At 46.6% G+C, this 18,008-nt stretch overlaps 1 protein-coding gene across 2 annotated transcripts in view; it reads left to right on the top strand.

Annotated features, from left to right (window-relative positions):
* Positions 1 to 18,008, top strand: part of PRKACB (protein kinase cAMP-activated catalytic subunit beta) — a 1,065,959-nt gene that overhangs the window by 149,483 nt on the left and 898,468 nt on the right. Inside the window, exon 1 of one of the 2 annotated variants that reach the window (XM_069641607.1) lies at positions 4,984 to 5,185. The exons of the other annotated variant lie outside the window; for it this stretch is intronic. Within the exon in view, the coding sequence (XP_069497708.1) occupies positions 4,999 to 5,185 (187 nt within the window). The 5' untranslated portion in view covers positions 4,984 to 4,998. Of the gene's footprint in view, positions 1 to 4,983; positions 5,186 to 18,008 lie in introns of those variants that run through there. 2 annotated transcript variants of the gene reach the window in all.

Raw genomic sequence — 18,008 nt, 5'->3', positions numbered from 1 at the left:
GGATCGAGAGTTGGTTTTTTTAAGAGGACGGACCCAAGCTTCCTTGAGGGAGGCAGGAACTTTCCCTGTGGCAAAGGAGGCATTTACAAAGGCTGTCGGGAAGGGAGCTAGCACTTCAGTGCAGTCCTTAACAATGGTGGCTGGGCATGCATCGCCTCTGTAGTTAGAGGGTTTGATGTTCCTCATTATATTGATGTCTTTTTCATGAATGGATTTGAAGGAAAAAGGTTGGGCTGGGGGTCCGGGGCTGGTGGTGGGACAGGGATTTGTGTATTAGGTAAGGCTTGTTTAGTGGCTAGCATTTTGTTTTGGAGAAGGCTCAATTTAGTTTGCATGGCAGTTTGTATTTCATCACACTAGGCTTTGTCTTTGAAATTCTGGGGGGCGGGAGTGGGTGTCTCTAGCTCCCTGAAGATGGCAAAGATTTCTTTTGTGCTAGATTGGGCTTCTGACATTCTGGATTCAAAAGATTTGGCCTTTGCTTGGGTGATTGCCTTTTTGTATTTAGTGGAGTGGGCTTTAAAGATCTCCTTATCTTTGTCAGAGTGAGACGTTTGCCACTGAGTAAGTGCAGCCCTTTTCTCTTTGCGGAGTGTGATGAGGTCCGGGGTGAACCAGGAGATGGAGTTGATAGCTGCTTTGATAGCAACATCGTAGGCTGTTGTGAGTGTTTCTGGATCTGTGGAGAAAGGAGGTCTGAAGGCTGGGCCTTGGAGGAAGGGCAATAGCCTTTCCTTTGTGAGCTGGCGGGAGCTTCTAGCGAGGCAGGGTGGCAGGGGCTGTGGTGAAGGGGTGGAGGGGCTGATGGCGAGGATGCTAAAGGTGATGATATGGTGGCCAGACCATGGGGTGGGAGTGTTTCCAGTGATGATGAGTGGGCAGTTATGCTGTGCGATCCAGTCGAGAGTTCTGACCTGGGTGTGAGTCGGGCTAAAGATGGTGTTCTTGTAGCCTAGAACCTTGAGGGCTGAGTCAAGGGATTTGGCTGCTGAGTCCTTACTATCCAGGAGGCCTAGGTTGACATCCCCAAGGAGAATGGCTTTAGACTGTTTTTTGAGGTTGTCAGAGAGGAGGTGGATGAGCGAGGCTTGAAAGTCTCCTGTTGGCCCTGGACGTCGGTAGACAGTGTGCACAGTAATGGTACAATGGGGAGAGAGGTTTATTTTGACTTGGAGGTAGTCGCTGTTGTTGTGCAAAGATTTCTCTACCTTTCTGATAGAGAGGCAGTCTGGCAATAATTGCTACACCTCCCCCTTTAGAGAGGCGATCTTGTCTAGTGATGGAATAGCCAGGGGGTAGTGCGAGGGAGAGCGCAGGGCAGGCCTCATGTAGCCAGGTTTCTGAGATCATGAGCAAATCGAGGTCATGGGTGGTTAGGAGGTCGTGGATGTCTAGAGCGTGGGCTTTGATTGACCTAGCGTTGTTCATGGCACATTTAAGATTGGGTTCAGTAACGGCTGCGGGGGGGGGTTCATGAGGAGAGTGAGTGAGGTGGTGGACATGGTTGTGCTGTGGGAGTTGGAGGAGTTGCACATCACAGATTTTACACTGGGGGGCTCAACTTCGATGCTTATCCCATGCCATGCACCGATGACCTAATTGATAAACTCAAACGCCACCTTTCTATCAACCTAGAATTAACAAAAAGTGTACTGGCAGGTCCCAGTGTATGGACCTGACAAGGAAAAGACAGCTTTCTCAACACCCCTAGCACTGTTTCAGTTCAAAGTCCTCCCTTTTGACTTACACAGGGCTCCAGCCACTTTCAAACGGCTCATGGACAACATATTCTAGCCCTACTCTGATTTCTGTGGCGATTATATTGATATCGTCATTTATAGTAAAACTTGGGAAGACTATCGTTTCCATCTCTTACCATTATGAGAGCTCTCAGAGAAGCTGGCCTAACTGCCCAATCCATCCAAATGCAGACTAGCCCAATCAGATGTAAAATACCTTGGCTTCGAAGTGTACATTAAGTTTACCTGCTTTTGGTCTGCAGACTCTTGTGGTCAAGAATGTGCTTTGGACTTTGCCAGTTTCAATCGCTTCGTCAGCAAGAGGAAGCACGAAGTGCAGTATAAGCAGCAAAACTGTTTCTGGACTTACTGGACCTAAAGTAAATACTGTCTCTGTTGTTTTCGCTGAGACTGTGTTGGTATCTTTGCTGAGACTCTTTCTTTGTAACTGTCTCTACTGCTCCTATTGCTCCACCCCCACCTCCAATTCAATCAAGCTTACAACTACCCTGTGCACGCGCACACAAAGTGTACATTAAGTGTACGGGCTGTTGGGCTGTGCGGCGGTGCGAGGTGCAGGAGTGCTATGAGTTACAGTAAGCACAGAATAACTCTAATTGTATAACTCTTTGGTTTTTTCAACTATGCCTGAAGAAAGGAACTGAGTAAATTGCACTTATTGCGGCAAGAACACTTTGATACCATGTCTTGCTTACAGAGGACCCTTACATTAATTGGACCTATTCTGCGAGCAAGGAATGAGACCCAACCCCATAAAAGTAGCAGCATTAAATGATGCCACAAGGACGGAAAACATCTCAGATCTACGGTCACTCCTGGGTTTTGCAAACTACTGATCTCGAGATTTGAAAGACTACGCCACAGTAAGTGCTCCATTGTGAGAGCTCACCAAGACCAAACTGGATTTTCAATGGACACCAGAGTGCCAAGCAGCATTCGAAAAGATTCGGATAAACGTCTCCGCAGAGGACATGGCATGTTGAGGTGACTGTGGATGCCAGCCCAGTGGGACTCGGTGCCATCCTAACCCAACATGACGCAAAGACACCGAATACCAGCCAAATTTGTTGTCCTATGTCATTAGAATTATGTCTGCCACTGAACAGGCGTACACCCAAGCAGAAAAGGAGAGCCCAGCAGTGGTATGGGCCGGTGAGCAAGTCCACCTATACCTTTTCCTTTATGGAGAGGCCTTTACCATTGCTACAGACCATCAAGTGCTGCTCGCCATATAGGGCAACCCGAAAGCAGAAATGCTGCTAAACATTGTGAGATGGGATTTGTGTTTACAAGTTTATAAATGTAAGATTGGACAACAAAGTAGAAGAGACCTTACAGAAGTGTTCTACATGCTGTGTGGTAGCCCCGGCCACCCACCCTAACCCCCTGCAAATATCAGCGCTACCAGAAGGTGTATGGGAAACGGTGGCAATTGATTTCTTTGCATCAGTAAGGGATGGGTCCTACATCCTGATGGCCATTGATGAATACTCAAGATTCCTGGAAATACAGATGGTATCCACAGCAGCCATGTGAGTCTTTCCTGTTCTGGACAGGATACTTTCAGCATATGGTATCCCGAAGGTCATTAAGTTGGATAATGGTTCACCATTCACAATAAGGATTTTGCAAATGTTGCTCAATACATGGGTTTCAAAACGCAGGAAAATCGGGCTGCTATGGCCACAAGCCAATGGCATAGTAGAGCGATTCATGGCAAACATAAAGAGAGCACTACAGATTACGCATGTCACCGCCATGCCATTCGAGCAAGTGCTCTACCAGTTGCTGCGCTGTGTGGCGGTAAATCCTGCAACAGGGGTGTGCCCAGCAGAGCTGATGTTTGGGTTGATAGTCAAAACATGGCTGCCTCAAGGGACAGAGAGGAAAGATCTTGGGGGATTTACATAACCAAGTCAGAATAAAAGATGAGAAAGAAAAGCTAAAAATGAAGACAGGCTGATACCAGAAGAGTGGCCACGGACGTGAACCTCTAAGTAGGTGATCAAGTGATGGTGCGGCAACCTGAGAAGAGGAGGGAAGACTCGACATTTGTACTGGAACACCTGACCATGTCAGCCTTGTTATATTTGAGGCAGGGTTTTGGTTAGTGGAGGAGGGGGAAGTGGCGTGGAGGGGGCGGTCTTCAGTTGTTTAAATGAGATTGGAAACGGTCCCTCCTGTGTGTGTCTCGCCTTTTGTTTGCGTGATTCTCTGAGTCAGTGATTTGGTATATGCCATAATGCCACACCACTTTCCTCTATATAACTATTCAGCTGTGAAAAACATGCTGACACAAGTCTTTTCAGGCACCTGTTCTGCGGGGCATTTTACAGGAGTAAATGGGGTGTCTGCTTCGTAGGCTGCCTTACCACCACCTGCTTACCAGAGATTACTGAGGTGAATCTCTTCTGTCAGAGTCGTCGTCAAAGGTCTGTCCAAGGACAGGCAAAACAGAAAGTGGTGAGGGCAGACTGGGATTATATGGGCCTGCCCAAGATGGGGCAGGGCTAGGTCGTAAACGCTGAACAGAAAGGAGTTTATGAAAATAAACGCTTGCTAAACACGTGTCTGCTTGGGGCCAGTGCCCCTCAATTCTATCGGACTGGGACGAGGTAGACTGGACGAGCAGGTAATGGCTGCTGACTGTTTTGTAAATGTATTGATGCTAAAAACAAATTTCTGTCAGTCTGGTCAATTCTATCGTTGCTTGGCCATTGAAGAGCTCGCTTTAGGTTTGTTGTTGGGAGTCGATATTGCATGTTTAGACAACGGTCGTGTTTTTTCATTTTGGGGTTATGGAAACACTACATTAAAAAAAGTGCACACATTTTACGAAATGGTAGATGAGAATATTTCAATTGGCATTGTCGTGGTGTTTATGTATTTGTGCCTCTGACTAAGCAACGGAGCAGATAAACAGAAATGTCCCCATAGATAAAATTGCACATTGGTCCCCGGACTGAATCCTTTAAAACAATTTAAAAAAACACGTCAAAGCCACATTTTCAATTGACTTTTGTTTTGTAATTATTCTCTAAAACAATATGCATTTTTTTTTATTCGTTGCCGAAAGTTGACTGCAGTGAAGGTCAAATAACGTGCTTAAAGCAAACTGAACGGTAGTGGTTTCGAGCATATGCCAAACAGGAAGTTTGACATTTGCGATCACTGTGCTCGAGCTTGCTATATGCTCAAGTTCCTCTTTGGCAATATTTGCAATAACAATCGTGCACTCATGACCACCTACAGTGAATGTGTAGGTGTTCAAGGCGCCGGGCCTCCCTCAGCTCTGCAGAAACTGGAGGGGTTTGCAAATAGAATCTTTCGCCGGCATTCAAAGGGAGTTCTTTCTGATCAGAAACAATATTTGGGCCATGAGACACACCCCATCTCCGAATACAATCTTCTGTGGGTCGCATCAAGTAAGTTTTCTAATTTCAGGATATGATTTAGCAAGGTGGTGACTTTGGCTACGTTCTCAAAAATGTTAAATGCATGTTTATAACTCTAATTAAAGTTCAAGATTTCTTGGGCATTGAAACTAAATGATTTAAATGCATGTCTGCATTTTCCTTCTTGTAGAGTTAACGTTTTGACAGATACGCTAGTTGTTGGTAATGTAAAAAAAAAGTGACCACAATCGTTGTAGGCAAACATTTAGCATTTTGTTTTAGTCGCTAAGCGCCCCCTTGCTCCGTGTAAACTTTTCATAGGAAGGAGTTGAACTATTTCATAAAGGAAGTGTTCCGCATTCTATACATACCTAAGCCTTGCCTAACCCGGCAGTCGTACGTTTTTGGGAATCGATTTTAGCGGCCCCATAGTAGAGGAGGGGCAAAACTCTCTGTGCAGGTGTAAATGAAATGCAGAAAACCGTTTTGAAAAATGTGATAAAGCACTTTTACGATACCAACCAGCAAACTATCCATTCGACAGCGATTGACCTTGAAAGGTCTGTTATGCATTAACCATTACAGATTTTACAGGTGTGACGTCCCTTTGCTATAAACTGCTACAAGTAGAAGTATATGGTTCTCTAGCAACGTGTGCACATTTGATATTTGTTCTACGTACAAACATCAGGCTAGCAATGATTAATGGAGGACACCTGTCCACCCAAGGATATACATTGCTGGGAGCTATTTAGCTCCTCATAGCACAGGAGAGCCTGGTTAGCTTGACAGCAACCAATATGCCATATATAATGAGCAAGTTAGTTTGCAACTCATGTGGAAGTTAGAGTTGCATTGCGCTACATACTAGCTTTTAGTTCCCCAAAGTACCTCCTGCTTACTCCGTAATGCCTTTTTGTAAATGTTCCTCAAATCATTATTTCGACCCATGCTTAACAACAGTTAGAAAGGGCATTTTATCATTAGAAGGGTATGTAATATATTACACATCCAGATCAGTTTTCATTGAACAGAATTGATTTTTAAGGGGAGTGAAGAAGGCCCAACAGGAACCAGCACATGTGTTTGGTAAGACAATTAGAAAATAGTCTATGGTTAATTTGGTGTGTGCTTTACCTGTTAAGGTTTAAATCCACTATCCCACCTCTAGAATACAAACTATAGACTAATTATGTGATGGTTTATTAATCCTGTATCCATAACATGAAACTAATGCATCCCAATCAGTAAAGCTTACTCCTTCTACTCTTTGCCAAAGGCTGCATTTTCTCATACTGTTCAATTTTTCAATTACAAGGGTGCCTCACCTTACAAATATTTCCATGCTTGTCTATCCTCTTAAGTAATCATGCCATCCTGTGATCTTTTAAAACTTACCAATGACACGTATTTATTGCAACATTACAAAATCACTCTCGATTTTGCGGCTACAACATTAATGTAAAAATACAGATCATCATGGGATTTCCAGTTTTTTGGGAGTTAGGCAAGCAATCCATTCTTTAAATGTAAAATATTTGATATGAACTCAGGTAGGTGTTGCTTTTCATGCTATAAAATGTTGCATCATGTTTGCCTTTAAGCATTAATGATGTATTCCTGCGTCCCATCACCTTTCTGCCATATGTCCTCTGAAGGTAGGGATCAACTGCCTCTTGTATAACCTGTGATGCAGCAGGAGGAATCCTCTGCCCAACTCAGGGGGGTCTGAGTATGGGCAGGATTAGAAGAGGATGGTGAAGAGGTAGATGTATGTCCTGAGAAAGGAACTACTTTCTCAGGGCAGTCTGGTGGAAAGTGTGGTTGTGGTGACGGATGGAGGTGGTGCCGAAGAAGTACTGCCCTGTCTGGCAGTGCCCATGGGCAGCCTGAGCCTTCGGCACGTCCCCGGCTGTGGTAAATAACCACCACAGCCAGGATTCTCTGCAACCGCTGGACGTAGAATGTACCTCTTCCACTGCATCATTGTCCTCCTCTTCCTCCTGTATCTCATCTACTGCAGTGCCCCAGGTCCTCCAGGTGGTAGCAGTGGTCCCTGAGGGGGAGGGATGGCCATGGCTGGTGCCATTTCTCCAGTGTTCTTAAGCACCCAAATGTTCCTCCTCGTCTGAGCTCTGCCAGTCTGAGAATTACTATAACAAATGGATGGGCCCCATGGTGGGACTAACCGTGGTCTTTTGTCATGTCCGCGGACATCCAAGGCCAAAAAACATTGTTAAAGTTGTACAAAGTTCAGATAACAACAAAGGATGCTAGTAGCCGTTGCGAATGGTAAAGTTTCAACTTGAGAGTTGATGGGGTGGGCGCAAAATGGATTTCAAAATATCAGCGAAGCACAGGCATTGACCCACGGACACATCACGCGGTACGCGTGCTATCACATCGTGATGGCCATCTGTGACCGCACCATGTTGTTCACGAACATTAGCATACTCAAATGGCATCACTTGGCTGCGCTGTTACGACCGCGTCCATGCCTGGGCATTAGCAAGCTAATTAAGTGTCTTATCACTGCGGGCATGGAGGTCTGTTCGCAAACGTTATCGCACCTGGGTGACGTCATTGGAATGCATTGTTGTGGACACAAACACGCGTATAGTCCACGGACATCAAATTGTGATAATTACACATTTAAATTACAATACGTTATAAGGAGGGAGAATAGCTGTAGGAAACAAATAGGGGAATTTGCGGGTGGTATATATGCATGATTAGGAGAAGGAGGGATAGAAATATATAACCATTGCTCTGTAATGGACTCTTGGAATGATTGGTGTAATTGAAGAGGGCCAGGGGTCACAGGTACAAGTGGGCAATGAAAATATGTCTAATATGATTTTTAACAAATCTACAAAGTTCAGCAACTTGATTTTTAATTTGATTAAAATCTATATATAATTGGTTCATTCGATGTTCTATAGGTTCAAGATTTTATTTTTTTCTTACTGATTTTCATTGGGTTGTTCTTGTTCTAGATTGTGAAGTAATACAATATATCTAATATATTTGCTGTAATAGTTAATGTTTAAGTAACAGATCTTTATTATTTTGTATAAAAGACAAAATATACCATTAGTTCTTTTTCTTCATTTATATTTTCTTTCAGAAGGTATAATTCCAACCATTCCACGGTGCTTGCCGTTTCCATTACAATATTTATATTTAGTTTTATAACATTTTCATAGACTTATTACAATTACAGTCTACATGTCTATAAATAAAGTGAAAAGGTACAGTTTACTTTTTTGAAATTATTTTCCTTACTGGAATAAAGGTTGTGCTCTAGTGACTGTCAAGTGTTGAATTAAATTGTTATTCAAGGTGTACAGTCTGTGTAGGTGTAGTTACATAGGACAATCGATTATATGATGTTACAATTTAAAAAAACATATTTCCATTTGCAAACTTAAAAGGGATGTAAAACATCTTGTGTTGAATGTGTTTGTTTTCACTGTGTTTTTATAAAAGAAATATGATGTTGGACAAAGAATATTGTATACCCCTATGATTTGGGGTAATTTTGCTGTCACCTCTCCCGTGGTATGTCTGTGGACTTGCGATACTGTCTTCAGACATGAATTAATATATGGGGAAGAGAATGATTGTTAAATGGGAAGTTTTCTCAAGAGTTTTATTGGCCCAATGAATCGTGCATGTATTTTTGAACATATATCGATCTAAACAAATTTCAAATGCATCTTACCTTCAGTTTTCTCACATTTACACTTGCGAGACTCATGGCACAGAAACCGCCATCGTGTGCTAATCTCATCCATTGATGCATTGCCCTAAATTCAAGTGCCCTTAGGCCAGTAAATCAGATTACCCACCCCTCAAGTTGACGGCGACATGAACAACAGATATGCTCCATCTCTTCTCATGACGTTGGTGCACAGTGTAGCCCAGCATACCCTGTCATCAAGTCACCTAACGCCAAACCAGATAGATCAACAAACGCACACACACCGAGCATAAAAGTTTACTTTCTTTTCACAAAAAGAATAAAACTTAATTTTTTAAGACAATACAAATAGTCAGGATTTGACTAAGTCTTTATATTTGTAACTTCAAGTTGGATTTAAGTAACGTTGGATGCGCAATCTGGCTACTTTTTTATTTTAACACATTGGGACCAGTTAAGAGCATAACATTGGATTTAAACAAGCAGTGAAATACATGACTTGACAAACCATACTGGAGACAACACTCCAATATGGCCTCGGAATTAGACCAGGAGAGTAGTGGCTGCAACATGCACGAGCGCAGCACGGAACAAGGCCTTGACGGTCCATTTAGTGAGATTGGGGAACGCAGAGCGCACGGTTTTCCAGCCATCTGGTGCAGACAGAATAGGCCTTGGTCCACAGCAGGCAGAAGATTTTGCTTCCCGGCTGTGGAACGTTGCCCTGTGGATAGAACGTGACACTGTAAAATTATATTATCAAAAATAAGTACGTTTTTTTAAACTTGCACCCACATAGCCCTGACACATTACCGTTTTTCTGATTGTGTCCAGGGAGTACCTACACCACGAACACAGAAGCCACCCTGCCATTGGATTGGGCGCTGTCTGTGCCACATCTTGGTTAAGCCCACTTACGTTCGGGTTTGTGTTACAACTCACAGATGAGAAAAAAAGTTGGGTGCCATTAGTAAATAAACACGTGCTGTCCTCCCTCCCCACCCCCCCCCCCGCCCCCCTTCCCTTACAGGCGCAGAGACAGTCCTTGCCTGATATTTAATCAACCCATTAGCAGATATACTGATGCTCGATAATAAATTAAGCATCCAAGGTCCTGAAGAAAGAAAGAGGTCACACCAACATGAACCACTGAAACAGGTCGGCCAATACTATAGAGGCATTTCCCAGCAATAATGGGATACCCTATGTGTGTACAAGTTTAGTCTGCATTTTTATGAGTCAATGTTGCTTTTAAGCAAGCTGCAGTTCAAGAAAGCAGGACAATTAAAGTAATTGAGTCCTTGCTAGAACTCAGTACATTGGACACATCACAAAGTGTCTTTGTTCTTTTTAAACAAATCTGAGCAATAGGGTCAGCCTCTCTGTCGCCTCACTCTACATAGGCGGCTCACCACTTGCACTTAGGGTTAGCAACCGCTTTGCGGGCACAGATAGTATGGTTGGAGGGTCATTTAGATTGAATAAAAATACCTGTTGAATAATAATTGGTTGACTTCACTTGTACAGCTGTTGTGTGAAAACATGTTTGGGATAATGTACAGGGTCGATACCCACTCCCCCATTGTGTTTGGCCAACTAATAGTGTTACATACTGGTATTGTGATAACCAACAGTAACCTTCTGGCTTACGTGCCTATTTTTTTGCCAAATACCTTTCATGCACGTTTCACCTTAAATGCAAGTTGATACTGCAGTTATGCTATGGGTTGGAGCTCTTCCCAAGGTGGCCGATTGAGGAATTAAATAAACATGAGGCCCGACTATTATATCAGTTTTTAAGTGTCCGTCAAAGTGTGTGCCAGTAGAAGCGCTGCGTTATGAGTTGGGATTGTGCTCCATTAAAAGTATGGTCAAGTGGCGCAGGTTATGTCCCTTTTAGAAACCTGATTATTAGTTCTAAGGAAACTATGTATGATTTGTTGGGTAATGGGGTACGTCACAGAAATTGTGATTCCTGAGTACTTAAGGGAACTAACAAGGGAATATCTAATATTTCTCACGGAATCCGGGGCAACATGCAAGATGTTGATTTTTTAACCCCAATAAGGTAAAAAATACTGGGAACAACTGGATTGGAATAACACCTGTGTTAAAGTTCTTGAAACAAAATTATACAAACATCTGGTATCTGGCTACAAAAGAGGAGGTAGTATGGAGTCGTACTTGACCATATTTCCGGATAAAAGGACACGCAATGATTTTATGCGCTTTAAATGTTTAAATGCAATGTGCTGCTGACTCGGGAAATTACAGATCTGAGGGAGATGGGGAGAGATGACTTGTCATACTCCTACGTCCCGTCCCCTTTCCTCCATACTTATGGGACATCTCTCCGTCCTCTGGGACGGGACCCCGGAGCACTTTGTAAAAAGCATCCAAACATTTTGCAAAAATTGGCCTTTCCTCTCTTTCTTGCGTGGGGCCCGGCATGCGGCCGTAACCCCGCCTACCTCGGCTTTGCATCGCCCATCAGTCTTTTTCTCCGCTCGTTCGGGACTGGACGCACTTGCATCCGTGGAAGATTTCTTCCCTTTTTTCCTCTCTGGCTCTTGCTAGCGATCGTGTACTAGTCTGTCTATGTCTTTCAAACTAGACTTTCCAGATTGTTCATCGTGTCACCGACGTTTCGCGAGGGTGGATCCCCATCCTCTTTGTCTAGAGTGTTTGGGTCTGGATCACCGTTGGGACTCCTGTTTTTACTGTGATTCCCTTTCGGTCCGGGCACTTCAGCGGCGGTTTTGAGCGTTGGGAGGAGGTGTTCCGTCAAGCTCCTTCTTAGCATTTTCAAGCGTTTATCGACGAAAAGAAGAAACGCCCGGTAAGTCCTTCCAAGACATCTTCCCGGGTTCTTCCCGAGCCGGGCGTTAATCGCTCTGTCACCGGGGATTGCCCTGAGGTGCCCGTTGGTGGGGCTACTTGTAGACCCAGTTATACTGAGTCGTGGGGTACTGGAGTTTGCTCTGAGGCCTCTCTATCGGCTTCCCTCAAAAATAAGACCGAGGTTCGCCCTGAGGCCTCGGTGGGGCTTGGTGTTACCGAACGGATGTTCAAGGCCCACGCTAGTAAGGCTGTTACCGGACCTGGGTCCGAGGTCCCTCGTACCAAGGCTAAGGTTACCAACATTTCTGAGAGGCCTGGCAAGGCCTTATCGGTGAAGGGTGTACCTCACCGTTCCCGCTCTTGTGGCGACACCAGATCTGTTGAGGGGGCAAAGAAGGAGAGTTCTTCTTTCACCAGCAGTGTCGAGGTCCTTCCTGTGAAGGCTAATTTGGCGATAGGTATGTAGCAGAAACATTCCAGGCCTCATAGTACCGGCTCTGCCGAGGTTCCTTATGTTGAGGCTAAAGTTAAGACCCCCGATATATCGACGGGGACCCCTGCCTCACTTCCTCACGTGCCGCAGTTCCCCTCAGGTGGTGACAAAATGTCGGCCGTTCCCGGCACGACCATGGCAGCCATTTTGGGCGCTACCCCTACAACTACGCCATCGGCCTCGGGTATAGGGCTTGGCTCTGTGGGTGAACATGGGGTTCCTTGTGCGCATCCTTATCGGCCAGTCTATGATTGGAACGCTCGGATGCCCCTTCCGCACAATGTTTCGTTGCCAGAGGGTCGGCACCTTTGATTTTTGTGGATACGTCGGGTGATGGGCCGGTGTGGCAACCTTCCCCGTTACGACCTTGGAATTATCCTCCTCATGATAGGCCTCCTCCGGTTCCAAAACAGTCCCCGGAGGACGCCTTTTTCGGTAAATTTCAGACGCTCATGCGTACCGACCCCATGAGGAAATATTTCAAAGGGCTCTTTAGGGAGATATGTCCACCCGTGCCTCCGGCTCCACCCGTTCCTCCGGTGCTTCCACCGGCACCTCCCTTGCCACCGGTGCCTCCGCAGACTCTTCCGCCTTTGCCCACATTGTCCCCCGTGGACAAGACGGTGCCCGACATGGCTCAGCAGGATCTTGACCTGTCGGATGACGCACAGGGCGACCAGGACAACGAGGACCCTGCCCTGCTCTATTAGAGCTTTTCATGACCGGGTACTGGACATGTGTTTTTTGGATGTTCCAGTGCCCGAGGCACCCGCCCCACCGGAGGGCACGCTTTCTGGGGCGTTCACCCTGTCTCCTCTGGAGCGTACCGGCCTGTTCTTGCAGAAGGACGTTCTGGCCGAGGTCCGTAGGGTCTGGAAAAAGCCACACTCTGGACTTTTCGTCAATAAGAAAATTGACGCGCGATACAGTCTGCATTCTTCGGAAGAGGTAGCCCTGTCATCTTGTCCGCCCCCCTCCGCCACGGTGGTGGCTGCGGCTACCTTACAGTCCAGGCCTGCAGCATCCTCTTCCACGACAGCTACTCAGGTTCTGGGGAAAGAGGACAAGCTCCTTGACTCCCTTGGGAGGAATATTTTCGCTAACTCGGCCTTGCAGCTCCGGCAGACCAATGCCGAACTAGTGTTAGCGGGGGCTAATATGCGGATGTCTGTCGGGAGTTTGAGGAGTTCATTCCGGTCGAGAAGCTGGAGGATTTTAAGGTGGTCTTATCCAACGCCAGGGTCTTGGCCCAGGATCTCCTGGAGGCTGCGGCTCACCATGTGGACACCTCGGCTCGGGGCCTTATGCTGGGGGTTGATACCTCACGACTGCCGTGGCTACATGCCACCAAGTTTTCGAAGGAAGTACAGGACAAGGTGTTGGACCTTCCGTTTGACGGTTAGGAACTGTTTCATTCTACAACGGATGTAGAGTTGACCAAGACAAAGGATGGCATGCAGACAGCTAAGTCCTTGTCGGTTCTGGTTAAAACCCCCTTTAAAACCCAGAGACCGCTGTTGCAAAGTCGGTCTCCTCTGGTTTCAGGGGCTTCCTTGACCGGAAATCGGGGAATAACCACCGGAGGCAACAACGGTTTCGGTTTTTCTCCCGCTACTCGGCCTCCTCCTCAGGTTTAGGTGGCAACACCACTGAAAAAACTACAAAATGAGGGTTCTCCGTGCTCGCACGAGACCCCGGTGGGAGGACGCATTGCGTCTCATTGGGAGGCGTGGCAGACCATCACCGAAGACAGATGGATCTTGTCAGTCGCTCGGGCGGGCTTCCGCTTACCCCTACCCCACCCTTCAACCCTCCTTTCCAGCTTTCGGGATCGCCCTCCCTGAATGCCGAGGTGCAGTAGCTTCTGGACCTCAGAGCGGTGGAAGTCATTCCTCTTGGGGAACGAGGGGAGGGCTTCTACTCCCGGCTGTTTACGGTGCCCAAACCCAACTAGGCTGGCCTGCGCACCATCCTAGACCTTTCCCAGTTCAATATTTTCTTACCCCAAGAGAAATTCCAGATAATCACGCCCAGCCGGTTACGGTCTTCCTTGCAGATGGGCGATTAGCTCAGCGTGGTGGATATTTTGGATGCGTACATGCATATTCTGATTTTGAATCCACATAGGAGATATCTCCGTTTCTCTTTGGGAGAGGAGCACTTCCAGTTTCGAGTGCTTCCTTTTGGCCTCAGCTCGGCGCCGCGTGTCTTCACGAAGATGATGTCGGTGATTGCAGCCTATCAAAGTCTACAGGTTATCCATATGTATCCGTATTTGGATGACTGGCTCTTACGCAGTCTTTGCCCGTTGAAAGCCGCGTGCAATCTTCAGTCTCTCCTTCAGCTCCTGTTTCATCTTGGGCTGTCGGTGAACTGGCGGAAATCTTCCATGATGGTCTCGCAGGACTTGATTTTCCTGAGTTTTCGCTGGAACACGATCGACTGCAGGGTGTACCTGACCGGGGACAGAATGACGGATCTGTTAGCCACGTGTCAGACATTTGTGCAGTCGGAGAGCATGTCGGCCTGGTGGTTCGAGAGTCTTCTGGACCTCATGGCCTCGTGCGTGTTGGCTCTTCCTTTTGCTCGTCTGAAGATGAGGCGAACTCAGATGGTTCTTCTGAGTTCTTGGCATCAGGCTGTGGATCCGGACTCCAAGTTGATAATGATTCCGGCTTTCATGAGAGTGGCCCTGGAGTGGTGATCATATCTCAGCAACCTGACGGTGGGTGCAGGGTTTCAGGACCCAGCCCCTACGGTGACGCTCACAACAGACTCCTCCCTTCTGGGGTGGGATGTGACGTTGGATCGCCCTCAGGTCTCGGATTTTTGGTCGCCTCAGGACAAGCTCCTTCACATAAATCATCTGCAGCTTCTGGCGATCTTCCTAGCGCTCAGGGCGTTCAGACCGATCGACAACAGGGTGGTCCGTATACTCACGGACAATGTCGTGTCAATGTATTACATCAACAAGCAAGGGGGAACCAAGTCTCTCCCCCTCTCGTGGACCTGTCCATCCAGATTTGGGAATGGGCTGTTCGTCACGGTGTTTGGCTGCTTGCAGTGCACATTCCAGGCCAGCTGAATGTCACAGCAGATGCCCTCAGCCGGCGGACAATGGTCAGCTGCGAGTGGGAATTGAAGGCAGAGGTCCTCTCATGGATTTTCCTGCGTTGGGGCACACCGGAAGTGGACCTCTTCGCTACGGCAGCAAACAAACTTCCTCAGTATGCCTCCAGAAGGGGGCTGGGAGCCTCCTCTCTGGGGGATGCTCTCGAGATTCCATGGCACAACATGAGGGCTTACGCTTTCCCGCCTCTGCCGCTAGTTCACCGAGCAATTCGAAAATTGAAGAACTCGGTGAACTGTTCTCTTCTACTCATAGCCCCGTGGTGGCCGGCCAGGTTTTGGCTCTCAGAAATTCAACACCTGTCGCTGTATCCACCGATCAGGTTACCGGTGACCCCCGATCTTCTTCATCAGGGGGAGCAGCAGCTGTGGCACCCCTCCCCACAATCGCTCAGCTTGGTGGCATGTTGCCTGAGTTCAAGTCTTTAGAACATCTTAGCTTGTCTGCGGATAACATGCGTATTATCCAGCCAGCCAGGAAACCCTCGACTAGGCCCCAGTACAGAAGCAAATGGCTTAGGTTCTGTCATTGGTGTTTAAGCAAGCAGTTGGACCCAAAGGAGGCTACAATTGACACGGTACTGTCATTTGTGTCCTTCTTAGCAGAGTCGGGTGTCCACCTTCTGTCATGCAGAACTTACCTTTCAGCGGTTTCCGCTTACCTGTCTATGGACCAATGCTCTTACTCTCTGTGTAACCCAGTGGTTAAGAGGCATTTTGCAGGCTTGACATGCCTCTATCCTCCAATTCGTAATCCGCACCCGACGTGGGATCTAAATGTGTTCCTGACGGCGTTGTGCCATAAACCTTTCGAACCGATGGCCACGGTGGACCTCAAGTACCTATCCTGGAAGGTGTCCTTTTTGGTTGCCGTTACGTCAGCAAGGCGGGTGAGTGAGCACCAGGCCTTGTCGGTGGAGCATCCCTTCTTGGTCTTTCAGAAGGATAAGGTGGTCCTACGGACAAATCCTGCTTTCCTGCCGAAGGTGGTATCTGAGTTCCATCTGAATCCTTCGATCTCCCTGCCGGTCTTTTTTTTTCTGAGCCCTGCCTCAGAGGCAGAAAGGGTTCTGCATTGTCTCGATGTCAGAAGGGCTCTTAAGTTCTATCTGGACAGAACATCCGAGCTTAGGACTTCTTCTCAACTGTTTGTGAGCTTTGGTAACCCACAAGGTAAGCGGGCATCTAAGGCGACTATTTCTCGCTGGATCGCCGCCTGCATTAGAGTTTTTCACCGTCCAAGGGCTGAAGCCTCCTAAAGGCATCCATGCACACCTGGTGCGGGGCAAGGCAGCCGCAGTTGCCTTTCAGAAATATGTCCCCTGGGAGACCATCGCTAGGGCATCTAGTTGGGCCTCCCCATCTGCTTTCTGTAAGCATTATTGTCTAGACATGAGCTCAAGAGCTGATGCTCAGTTTGGTCAGGCTGTGCTGAAGAATCTTTTTCAGTAAGGGGTATTTCCATCCACCCATAGTTCCTGTAAGGAGTGCTTGGGAATCTCCCATAAGTATGGAGGAAAGGGGACGGGATGTAGGAGTATAACCAGGTTACTCACCGTAGTGACCACCTTACTCCTAGTCCATAGTCCCCTTTCCTCCATACGCCAGCCCGCCGTCCCCTCTAATAAGGTTCTTCTGTTATTGCTAATATGTCTTGGACCTGGCGATAAAAAAGGACTGATGGGCGATGCGCGGGGCGGAGCTGAGGTGGGCGGGGTTACGGCCGCGTGCCGGGTTACGGCCGCGTGCCAGGCCCGCGTAAGAAAGAGAGGAAGGACAAACATTTGCAAAATTTTTGGATGCTTTTTACAAAGTGCTCCGGTCCCGTCCCACAGGACGGAGAGATGTCCCATAAGTATGGAGGAAAGGCGACTATGGACTAGGAGTAAGGTGGTTACTACGGTGAGTAACCTGGTTATTGTGTCGCTACTGCGGCGTCCCAGGGTTGACGGAGACACTGCAACACTTATTAATCTACTGTATCTCTTTGAAAAAGGATTGCATAGAATATTTTGGGAGAATTGTGAACTGGGATAACGTGGACCTTGAGAGATTATGGTTGGAAATGTTATATGGAAATGAAATTAGGGTCCAGCTTGCAGTTGTTAGATATCTGAGAAATATTTGTAAATTGGTATCGACTGCATAAGACTAGCAAATTACGAGTTTGTAACAATATCCAGTGTCTTCCCTTGATAAGGATTTGATGAGTACAATGTTGCGGTTTTAAGAAGTATGTGATCCATTGTATCTGTAGATAAAAAGTTTTGTACATATTGTTTTAAATTACTGCAGATTCTTTTATGTGGAAATTATCAAAAATTGTTTCCATGTGATCTTTCTTTATGTGAAAAATGTTTTTTTAGATATTGTTTTTTCTGTTGGTATATGTATTGATTTTTTTTGTAAAGGGTATGTATAACCCATACAAATAAATAATAGTTCGGCTCCCTGACACCTCGCCCTTCTGTAAGTGACAATTTTCTTTTACTTTGGTCTCCCACTGGGGTCAGATCCTTGATCTTCACCCGTGGAAGCTTAGCTTTCTTCAATGCAAGGCCCCCCATCACTGAAACGAAAACGGGGAACGTTCTTAAACGATAAACCCAGCATAATTTGACATTGTGTAGGTGCCCAATTGTAAACTGCATCACGCACAGCAGAGCTCGCAAGAAGAGCTTGAACTC

This window comes from Ambystoma mexicanum, chromosome 1q (genome assembly GCF_040938575.1).
Source record: "Ambystoma mexicanum isolate Mex_15411 chromosome 1q, UKY_AmexF1_1, whole genome shotgun sequence".
Taxonomy (NCBI): Eukaryota; Metazoa; Chordata; class Amphibia; order Caudata; family Ambystomatidae; genus Ambystoma; species Ambystoma mexicanum.
The sequence above is the reverse complement of the archived record's forward strand: the minus strand, read 5'-3'. Positions and strand labels throughout refer to the sequence as shown.